At 44.3% G+C, this 10,820-nt stretch overlaps 2 protein-coding genes across 3 annotated transcripts; one reads left to right on the forward strand and one right to left on the reverse strand.

Moving 5' to 3' along the window:
• The first annotated feature begins 1,182 nt into the window (after positions 1-1,182).
• Positions 1,183-4,003, forward strand: LOC112896406. Of its 2 annotated transcripts, none has more exons than XM_025964364.1 (4): positions 1,183-1,634; positions 1,942-2,142; positions 2,978-3,072; positions 3,156-3,506. In XM_025964364.1, the coding sequence occupies exons 1-4, from the start codon at positions 1,259-1,261 to the stop codon at positions 3,264-3,266; spliced, it is 783 nt and encodes a 260-aa protein (XP_025820149.1). In that variant the 5' UTR covers positions 1,183-1,258; the 3' UTR covers positions 3,267-3,506. The 2 variants fall into 2 exon arrangements, with proteins under 2 accessions (XP_025820149.1, XP_025820148.1); XM_025964363.1 differs by having other exon boundaries at positions 1,188-1,634; positions 3,160-4,003.
• A 537-nt stretch (positions 4,004-4,540) lies between these two features.
• On the reverse strand, positions 4,541-10,472 carry LOC112896405 (probable alpha,alpha-trehalose-phosphate synthase [UDP-forming] 9). Its single transcript, XM_025964362.1, has 4 exons — positions 10,201-10,472; positions 5,680-7,735; positions 5,307-5,580; positions 4,541-5,213 (listed from the first exon to the last, which is right to left on the reverse strand). The coding sequence occupies exons 2-4, from the start codon at positions 7,659-7,661 to the stop codon at positions 4,878-4,880; spliced, it is 2,592 nt and encodes an 863-aa protein (XP_025820147.1). The 5' UTR covers positions 7,662-7,735; positions 10,201-10,472; the 3' UTR covers positions 4,541-4,877.
• Positions 10,473-10,820: the final 348 nt, after the last annotated feature.

A 10,820-nucleotide genomic window follows, 5' to 3' on the forward strand; every position in this document is an offset into this window, starting at 1 on the left:
GGTTGGGTGAGTTGGGATGACATCATAAGGTGGAAGGGAAGATCGTAGAAAGGTAAAATCATATTCCTATTTGAACGACTAATAAGCACTTCTTTTGCCACCGTGATAAATGAGCTACTACAGAAGAGAAGAGGTTATACCGGGATCCCGGATTGACGAATAGTACTTCCCCCATTCAATTATTATACTAGGCACCGACATATGCAGGGGCGGAGCCAGAAATGGCTATCACCCAAGGCTAAACCAGAGGGCATGTGCTAGATTACCTGAATTTAAATCAATTTCTAGTAGTTTAGGTATATAACATGCATAAAATTATTTAAGGTAAACTATGCTGGACCCGTGGTGCAGCACGGCCAGCATGGGACCTGGATCCGCGATCCGCCCCTGCTGACATGGTTAGTAGTCTTGGTACTTGATGCTAGGGGTGAGAGGAGATATTCATCCGCTTGCATCGTGAGATACCTTCAACATAGGGAGAGAAAAAAAAATTGCACCATCTACTCAGATGCCTCCTGCGGATCCGGATGGAAGAGAGGGAGATGGAATAGATAAGTTGGCACGCAATTTAACACGGTCTCATTGCTTCTACAGCCCAAAGTAGCATAGACAAGAAGTATAATCGTACTACTTTGACCTGTTTAATTATCCTGGCATTCAAGACACGCGTAAATCTACTCCTTCATTTTCAAAAGAATACAACTCTCATTTTCTGATAAGTCAAGCAATTCTAATTTTTAACTAAAATTTAGTATGATAATATATTAGGTGATTATAATACTTATTTTATAATATAAATGTTAATACTGTTTTGTATTGATCAAATTTGGAATTATTTGATTTTTTGCAAAACGAGCGTTGCATTGTTTTTAGAATGGATGGAGTATATTCGTACGTTGTAGGCGTATCATCCTCATTCGCTTTACGAGAATTCCGCTCTATGATACGTGCTCACATTTTTTTTAGAGGGCGATACGTGTACCTCAATGGGGCCTCCAGCCCAGTTTAGCCATCTCCGTGGGCCGAGCATATTCAAATCCCAACGGCTCGGCCCATGTGCACAAGCAGCCCACCCGCGAGGGGAAAAGCCTGTCCGCTGCCACCTCGGAGTCGGAGCGGCCAGCGGGCCCACCCTCCGGTCTCCTCGTCTTCTCGGTGGCCGCGGGGTCACGCACACCAACAATCACGCTGCTTTCCCCACTCCCCACTCCCCCCACTAGCCACACCACCCGACCTCTCATCGGTGCGGCATCCCGCCATGGCCCCGCCTCCCGCCGGCCGCCCCATCGTACTTCTCCTCTTCCTCCTCCCGGTGTTAGCCGCGTCCGATCCCGTCCTCGACGACGGCTACGCGGTCACCACCTTCTCCGACCTCAACCCGCTCCCGGCCTCGGGGCCCCACCCCTACGCGGTCCTCCCGCGGCCCCGTGCGGGGGACCTCCTCCTCCTCGACTCCGCCGGCGCCGCGCTCTACACGCTCGCCCTCCCCACCCCCGGCGAGCCGCGCGGGCTTGCCGCCGCCTTCGACCGCCCGCGCAGCGTCGCCGTCGACGCCGCCGACAACGTCTACGTCGCGGACCGCGCCCGCGTCGCCGGGCATCTCCACGGCGTCGTCCGCAAGGTCGCACCCGACGGTGAGTGGCCGAGTCCGCCCGCCCTCCTCCGTGCTTCGTTCGGTTCCTTGGTCTCCGAGCCTAGGTTTAGGGTGCGGTGGATGTGGTGCGGGGAGTGTTTGGTTGGTGGCCGGGGCCTCCTGTGACTGATGCGGTGCAATTATATTACGTTTGAAATGGCATACGTCTCTCGCTTTCGAGGTGATGCTGCACGCTTGGGATTTCTGATGCATTTATCTGAACAATTGGATTTTATGTGAAAGGGATATAGTGGTAGGTTATACTTCCTCCTTTCTCCTGATTTCTTGCTACGAATTTCTATTGGTAGGTTCTACTACTACGATTGCCGGAGGACTGTCATCAGGGTCTGGTCGCAGGGATGGACCGGCACAGAATGCTACCTTCTCAACAGATTTTGAGCTCGTTTATGTCCCCAAAATATGTGCATTGTTAGTTGCTGACAGAGGGAACCGATTGATTAGACAAATCAATCTGAAGCCAGAAGACTGTGCGCATGACACACATTCAGGTAAATGCTAAATGGACCTTCAACATATTCTAACATTTACCCTTACATAGGCACGGTAAACCCTTATATTTTAGTATAGTTATATCAGCAAAATCTATCCGTTGTAGTGCTACTGTTTCAATTTACAAATAAGCGTGTGGTTATCTGTGCACAAAGGTTGCTAAAATGTAGTGGCGGAGCTCCCGGTATGGCAAGGTGTGGCCGTTGCCGGTACCTTGTTTTGCTAGCAGTGTCTCATCCTCTTATACATGCATGCTTTCTTCAGTATTTTTCTCTACAATGCCACCATGAATCGAGGCTTGGAGCTCTGTCTAGCTTACCTGTGCCATATCTCAGCTTTAATCTGCCCTCCGCCACTGCTAAAATGTGCTTATTCTTCCAGTGTATATAAGCATCTTTCTTGATTATGTGTGCTCTGCCTCAGCCCTCAAGTGGACATGCATCAGTATCAGGGTTTTCATCCATCATTCAACTTGTATTTCATATACTCTATAATTTGTTGGAAATGCTTCCACATTTAACTTAAAAATAACAGATTGAATGTTTTACGTGGTTCAAATTTGACAATGTGGTTTGTCCTCAACACCCCTCGTTTCTGGTTTCAAAACTTATTTTCCCCTACACTATGTTAGCAATGCCTCACTGTTTTAGTTACAACAGTGATATGATGTTCTGTGATCCCTGCTCTGCTTTCGTTGGGGAAGATTATAAATATATACCACTAACCACTCCACTAAATGGCCTCTGTAGTTGCTGCTCCAGTGATCTTGCTAATGATTTCTTCTAAAAGCTGTGCCAATATCACAATATTGATGTTCATCTCGTGATTTTGTAGGCTTGGGTACTACATCGGTGTCGGTCATTGCCATATTCTGTGCACTACTCGGTTCAGTAATCGGGTTTTTATTTCGTCATTTTTACCCGATCAATGTGAGTATGTTTCTGCTTCCATTCTTACTTCAGAAGAGATCAATACATGAAGAAATTAATATAGTTCAATCTGAAACATGTAGGCAGGAAATCTCCATCAACCGCTTTTTCAGCAGGATGCAGAAGCAATACCAGAGAACCCAGAGGAAGGCAACTCTGATCAGCTTCTGCGACATAAAAAGCGCAGTTGCTAGCTCCATGGCCTTCACCCTCCTGCTTAAACTGGTCAGAGTTAGTCGTGGCTATCTTGCCGTGGTGTTCCCTACTGTTAGGTTACAGCGAGAAGTTCCCCGTAAGCTTTATCGTCGTCCTGAGCTACGCAGGACTAGCACTTCCCCTAACATTGGTCTTTGCAACAAAGCTCCTCTTGCTCCTACTGAGCAACAGGGGGATCTGATAAGCTTTGCTGGAGATGACGGTGACGAGGATAGTAGTAAAGCCAATAGTCAGGGGGCTAAGGAGCCATCCTTTGACTACGACTTGATGGGGCTTGTCTACACCCCACAGGGCAGCACTAAGAAGATAGATCACATGATCGAGGCCAACCTGTCAGGCTTTTCTGGTCATGAGGAACGATGTAGTTTAACTGTTAGTAGTTACAGTATAAGCAGGAGGAGGGTGCATGGAGATAAATAAGGTTCTCTGAGCCTGAGATTGCCTGTCTTTGAGCATTCAGGAAGAAGAATGTTACCTGTGTAGTGTTTGCCTGCTGCTGCTGCGTTGACTAAATAAACTTATACTGCTCCAGCACCAGTGTTTGCCTTGTACATAAGTAAAACAACTGCGTACCAAGTGTTGGTATATATTGTGGTCGTGGCATCTAATGTATGCTGGGCATTGTAGGTGCGTGGTGTGCTGAACTGATGATGCCATCAATTGTTATTCTGGTGTAACTACGCCCTAGCATCCAGTAATGTGTCATTGTTTTACATGTCTGGTAGCAGGCTGGTCGGCAGAGACTGTTGAAGCAACCATGAATGTTGAACGATGTTGTGATCTGGTCTGCGAACCAGATTTCTTGCAGCCACCTAAGTACCTAACATCAATTGGCGACACTTTTCGACAAGGAATACGTGACCTGACATTTTTGGCGAGTTAGTAATGGGTTCGATTTCTGTAGATTCTGTAGGATTGTGAAAAAGATCCCGCGCTACAAAGAGAGCCTGAAGCTCTTGCTTGTAAAGGACTGCGATAACTTCAAAGACGGTCTCGGAAGGATAGCTTCATACTCAGGAGGCGTTGGAGAGAAATCATGCGCACACGAGCTTGCGCAACTCCCTTAAACGATCAAAGCATCATGGCATGTGGAGATTGAAAGCCTATAGACGTGTTGGGCAGTTGCAATCGTATTTCCGAGTAATAAATAGAGCTCTTTTTATTCGAGAAAAAGGAAGCTCGCGAATAGAGATAACAGGTCTTAGGGCTAGTGTGCTACTTCCTAAATGGTGAGCTAGCAACTGCACAGTGATAAGTTTTAGAAGAACCAACAAAATCATCAATATAGCAGCAGGAGAATAGATTCAGACAACCAACGGCTGTAGAAGTCACAGGCTTTGCTTTCACACAGCAAACCTCCTGAAACAGCCCTCCTTCCCTACCAAAATTGCCTACACATACATCACCTGAACCCTTGAAATGGAGAACTTCGGGTCACATTTCTGCTGTTCTTGTAATGGTGACGATTCATGTCGGCTACTCTAGACCTCTGGATTAACACACCTCCTAAAATGAACCATTGAGAGACTGGAGACAATGGAATGTACATGCTTTGCAGCTAATAATTTCAGGTAAATAGCTGGTGGTGCCTACTCCACGAAATCGAGTACGTCTCTGAAGGTCACACGTCCATGGCTGACATCCTCCCGCTGAGAAGAGATGCGGGTGACGTTCTTGAGCAATCTGATTACTTCACCGGTGTCATCGACGTAGTACTTTGCTTTGCTGGGCTTCTGGCCAACTGAACAGGCAAAGACCTCCGGTATTGTGGGTGATAAGAAAGTGTTGAAGGTCATACTGTTGATGCTTTCGAACATGTCCTCATCAGATCGGTCATTGCCAATGCACATCAGAAAATCAGGTGCCTTCCCGTTATTGACCAATGTACGAATCAGCTTGTCGACAGCAAGCCCCTTGCTAACTCCCTGTGCATGAGTTATGAGTTGTTCAGTTAGCACGTGATGCAGCCAACATGGAAGTGAAATAACAAAATGCTTAGCACATCGAAGGGAATATACCTGCGGTTTCACTTCTACGATATAATGACCGCACTTTACAACAACAGGCTCATTTGATAGCACCCTCTCAAGATGATCCTGTAGCTCCTTTGCTTGGAAGGAACCAAAATCATGGTCCGCGTCCAGATAGTGCCATACTAGAGCACTTTCCTTTGGCTCTATGGAGGATCCATCAGTTGTCTCAGTGTATACCTGCATGACAGGTTCAGCAATGTGCTTCCATTCACGTTGCGGACTTGGATAGCTTGATTCCCATTCAGCTTCTTTGCTCCACCTGAAAACACATAAATTTTGTCATATATCCTGAGGAGTGAGAAGTATAGGGGGTATAGAATCCAGCATGAAGCAACGATGATAACTTTCACTGGCATACCTGACAAAATAGCCATGTTCTGCAGCTATACCAAGCTTCTCACATGGAGAAAACCATTCATCAAGAGAATCTCGTCCTCGTCCGCTGACTATAAATACATTGTTCTTTGGATCATTGCATAAGGTGTTAAGAATTGAAACAACTTCAGCACTGGGAGCTTTGTTGATTGATGACTGGGGTACAAGTGTACCGTCGTAATCAAGAAATATCGCTCTTTTGGAAGCCTTGTTATAACAAGAAACAAAGTGCTCCGAAGACAGCTTCCTGAAGCCAGGAGACAGAGCAATAACTCTAAAATTCAGACCAAACCCGATAGCCCAGCACCTTCGGCTGTAATGATCTTTGCATGCTCTTTCCAGATCTTGAGCAAAGCTGCGTGCCCAGTAAGCAACATCATGAGTGCTAACATAGCGATAATGCTTTTCATGCCGTAGCCGTTTCTCAGACTCAGTCAAGTCAGTTGCTTGGCACAAGGCGTCAGCCACATCATCGACACTCCATGGATTTACCCTGAAAGCACCACTAAGAGACGGGGAGCAACCCACAAACTCTGAAACAATAAGTGTGCTTGTGTGACTAGTGTCTTTGTCAAGACCTCTGAGTCTATCAATCTCCTCATTCCCCTGTCGGCAAACAGTATACTCATATGGAACTAAGTTCATACCATCCCTCACAGCATTTACAATACAACAATCAGATGCAGCATAGAACGCTATCTTTTCAGAAAATGGTATGCGGTGGTCAATTAGGACAACAGGCTTGTAACCTGAAGAACCATACTTTCTATTAATCCTTTCAGCCACAGAAACAGTTTCTGTAATAGCTTCTTGCACATCCTTCCCTGTGCTTCTTGCTGGATTGATAATTTGTACAAGGACAACCTTCTCTCTAAGCTTTGGATTTCTCTCCAGAAGAAGCTCCAGCCCGAGCAGTTTCAGACTTATTCCTTTGAAGATGTCCATGTCATCTACACCTAACATCAGCATCTTGCCCTTGTATCTTTGTTCAATTTCTTGAACCTTGCTAACTGTAGCAGGCAACTTTAAGACAGATTCAAGCCGACCAACATGGACACCCACTGAAAGGATCTTCAGGCTCACTGTTCGTCCAAAATACTCTATTCCAATGTAACCACGTTTTGATTCATAATGAAGACCTAGCAATCTGCTGCAGCAAGAAAGAAAGTGGCGAGCATAGTCAAATGTTTGGAAACCAATGAGATCAGCATTGAGCAGCGACTTCAGGATTTCATCCCTTACAGGCAGAGTCCTGTAGATTTCAGAGGAGGGAAATGGGCTGTGAAGGAAGAAACCAAGCTTTATTCGGTGTAACCTCTTCCTCAAGAATGTAGGAAGCAGCATGAGGTGATAATCATGAACCCAAACATAATCATCATCTGTATTGATTGCTTCCATAACTTTATCTGCAAAAAGTTTGTTGGCTCGGACATAGGCTTGAAACAGGTTGCGATCAAATAGCTCACCCTTGTCAAGGCAAATTGGAAGCATATAATGGAAAAGTGGCCACAATTGCTGTTTACAGAAGCCATGATAGAATTGCTGCTGCAGGTCAGATGGAAGAAAAGTAGGTATGCATCGATATTCTCTAAGAAGCTTCTGTGCAACTTGGTCCTGCTCACTGGGATCTACCTGAACCTTCAAATTGCCGACATACACAACATCAGTCTCATTTGAAAAACCATGTTTAAGTTGCACGAGTAGTGCATCATCATCCAATGAGAAGGACAACTGTCCAGCTTCATCTCTTGTACAGTTCAGTGGAAGAAAGTTGGCAACAATTATTTTCCTCTCAGTAGAAGATGCTGAACCAACTGAATCACCATCACTTCTTGTATCCCAATCAGGATCAGATATAAAGCCAGGAGAAGTTACAACACGAGGAAGAGACTTAAAAGGTTGCCGAAAGTCAAATCCATCTCCAGAGGTCATGTCTAGCAGATTTGAATATGATTTTGAAACCATGGTTTCAATGTTCTGGTCTCAAGACAACTTTGGGCCTTCTTATCAAAGTAGCTAGCACTGTACAAATTGAATTCCTGTGAATCAATAAAAAAGAGTACATTAGGAAACCTTGATGTAAAGTACCATAAGACATATTGCCATTTCTCAGCACACTGTATCAATTGTAACAGATTAATCTTGGAACTGGTGTAATATAACTAGTTCCCACTATAATGGACAAAAAGAACAGTGGAACGGTCATTAGCTAATATTCTGATTCCATAGGAGTGTATTTTTGCAATCATCGCATCACTTGTTCATGATGTAAACTACAAAAATTGCTCAAAAAAATCTGCAGTGCATGGTAGCAAACTGCAATATATTAGTTACACACAGTACGTGAACTGACTAAGTTACTCCATTACTGCATTAGGAATCTGAAGCAACTAAATATGGACAATATCGACACAGAACCTCAGGTCACGGAAAAAGATCGCACTCAGAGTAGTCTAAAAAATACAGAATGCAGTTTTTTAAACCCAGTTGGTTGCATTGACGAAGGAATAGAAGAAGGGTACATATCAAATGCAAACCACAATTTCGTGCAAACTCCGTGCAAACCAACTAACAAACGTTATAAAAAATTCTCAAAAAAATTATAGATGTACTTCGTTGCCTACTCTACCACTGTACAAATTTTCAAATTCAAATTCATCATATATTAAGAGATACAAAAAAGAGAAAAATTCTGAGATACAAAAAAAGAAAATTCTACTAAATTTTCTCTTTTTTTAATCTCTTAAAGTATGATGAATTTGAACTTGAAATTTTATAGAGTGGTCGAGTAGGCAATGAAGTATATATATAATTTTTCTGAAATTTTTTTTTAACTTTTGTTAGTTGGTTTGCACGGAGTTTGCACGAAATTATGGTTTGCATTTGATATATTACCATAGAAGAAAGCACTTCATGCAAGCGCAGTAACACTTCACTCCAGCACAACAACGGCAACAAGAAAAAAGATGATAGGCACGCAACTGTTGGACCTTGAGTCCTTATTGAGGAGGAATGAGGATGCTATTCTACAACCTAAGCACTTGAGCACAATTCCAGTTCACCTCATCTCCCCAAAGATCCAAAACACAAGCACATTTACTTTCTGTTGTGGCCCACAATATCCATTCCAAAAAGAACTAATCAAACAACAGGATGGACCACGCGCCCTTCCGCGAAAACATAAAAATAGAAATACCAGGACCACCACTACAATGCCACGCTACCACACCCCATCAGCATGATGCAACCACTCCCTCAGTTCAGTCCTCCACCGTTCTTATCAAGCACAACAACCTCTACAGCCTCATGCCTCACTTGCTCACAGTACTTGGCATCCCAATCCAGAGGGGTCCAGGAGCCATTATTGCGAGACCTGTTTGGCAAGAAATGGCCTACACAAGATACTATTGAAGGGGGCATGGCCAAGCAGCCATGGGAACTTGATCCAGCACACCATGCAACTCGTGCTGGCAGCTGAATAGCTGATGGAAACTGCAAGATGGTGTTAAGTGCAACAGCTTGCGAAGATATGATTTTGAGGAATTTCTACCAAAAAGCCAATGAGTGTACAGCTGAAACAACTCCATGGCTGCTCTGCAGATATACCCACCACTTGGCATGGCCAACAAATTGGGGCAAACAGCAAACTATTTGGCTTTCTGATCAAAATCGAACAAATAACACACTGTACCCTTGGAAAATAAGCTGTTCTACCCTGTGGGGGAAAAGGAGATATGTATCTTTAAAGATGACTGGTTGCTAGGTGAAGGAACTACCCATGTACAAAAATAGAATTACTCAATAGTAATCAGCTTTCTATAGCTAAAACGCATAGTAACTGAAGTAAGACTAGTACACATCTGACATCGAAAATCTGACAGTAATGTGCCCAAACATGAACTGAATCTAAACAAGTAGGTAATTTCTTATGCGAAATGAACAGAGGAAAGTAGAAATGAAACTTGACAGGTATGGGACCACGCATCCTAAAATTACTCACTGACAAACGGAATGGCACGACGGGCATATAGATTGAACAATGCAACGACAAGTACTACCCCTGTATACAGGTATATGTCCGTCCTACGTTCGAAGCAACAAAAAGGGCCAAATTGACCGCAGTGTTTCGTACGGAAAATGTAGTAACTACAGATCAAAATGTTTAAGGCAAAAAAGCGAGAGAATGTATGATGGGAAAGTCCTGGAGCAGATTGGAAAGGCAGCATCAATTTTTTTTCGATTAAAAATCCCCCTTTCGACATCAGATTTCATTGGATACCAACGATGGCCAAAATCAAATCAACTTCCCCACCCGCGACGAACCAAACGAACGAATTTAAAGACCTCCCTAAACAAAATCGCCGCTCTAAACTTGAACTATGGATGGAGATCAAAACTGCTCCCAAGATCGAACCTTTCGCAGACCTACGCCGCCGCAACGAACAACCAGGAAACTCGAAGAAACAGCAACGCAAAGAAAAGCACAGAGCAACCCGGTCCTCACCGAGATCAATCACGACGCGCGACGCGCTCGCCCTTCACCGCTCCTCCCTTCTTCCTCCTCCCCTTTGCCTCCGCTTCCACACCGAATTCTTGGTCCCCCGGGCTCGTTCTCTACTCCAGTTTCTCTCTCCCTCTCTGTTGCTTGCTTCTCTCGCTCGCTCTCTACTTCTACGAGAACATCAAACCGGAGTCGACAGGGACAGGGACAGGGGCGAGGTCGCAAGAAATGTCGAGACAGGGAGGGGAGAAATTGCTCTGCGCCTCGTTTTTTTAGGCAAAGGTTTTTGCAAGTGAGGGAACACTCAACTTAGGAAGGGTGTGTGTATGAGATAGAGAGCAAATCGTGCCCCTGCGGTTTCTTGTATTTACCCTTTATGCCACCAAGAGAAGAATGCCTTTCTAGTCCAATATTTTATTCACAGTACGTACAATGGTCTAAGGGCAGGGATTGACTCTTTACTTTTGGATAGTGTTTATATTTTAAAAGATTTAGACTTTTTTATTTTGAGAAAATATGGTGACAGCTTGGGTCTTTAAAGATTTCATATTTTGGAACAATAATGACATCCTTATTTGTGTTTTACAAATTCGACGAATGGCTATTTACATACATAGACACAA

The sequence above is a fragment of the Panicum hallii genome, chromosome 6 (genome assembly GCF_002211085.1).
Source record: "Panicum hallii strain FIL2 chromosome 6, PHallii_v3.1, whole genome shotgun sequence".
Classification (NCBI taxonomy): domain Eukaryota; kingdom Viridiplantae; phylum Streptophyta; class Magnoliopsida; order Poales; family Poaceae; genus Panicum; species Panicum hallii.

What these genes read in the sequence shown, in the direction of transcription:
- LOC112896406 (XM_025964363.1), top strand. Translation starts at nt 1,259, where the DNA reads ATGGCCCCGCCTCCCGCCGGCCGCCCCATCGTACTTCTCCTCTTCCTC. An exon ending in CCGCAAGGTCGCACCCGACG is followed by an intron (nt 1,635 to 1,941) that starts GTGAGTGGCCGA and finishes TTCTATTGGTAG; the next exon opens with GTTCTACTACTACGATTGCC. An exon ending in GTCATTTTTACCCGATCAAT is followed by an intron (nt 3,073 to 3,159) that starts GTGAGTATGTTT and finishes ACATGTAGGCAG; the next exon opens with GAAATCTCCATCAACCGCTT.
- LOC112896405 (XM_025964362.1), bottom strand. Translation starts at nt 7,661, where the DNA reads ATGGTTTCAAAATCATATTCAAATCTGCTAGACATGACCTCTGGAGAT. An exon ending in GAACATGGCTATTTTGTCAG is followed by an intron (nt 5,581 to 5,679) that starts GTATGCCAGTGA and finishes ATGTGTTTTCAG; the next exon opens with GTGGAGCAAAGAAGCTGAAT. An exon ending in TCGTAGAAGTGAAACCGCAG is followed by an intron (nt 5,214 to 5,306) that starts GTATATTCCCTT and finishes ACTCATGCACAG; the next exon opens with GGAGTTAGCAAGGGGCTTGC.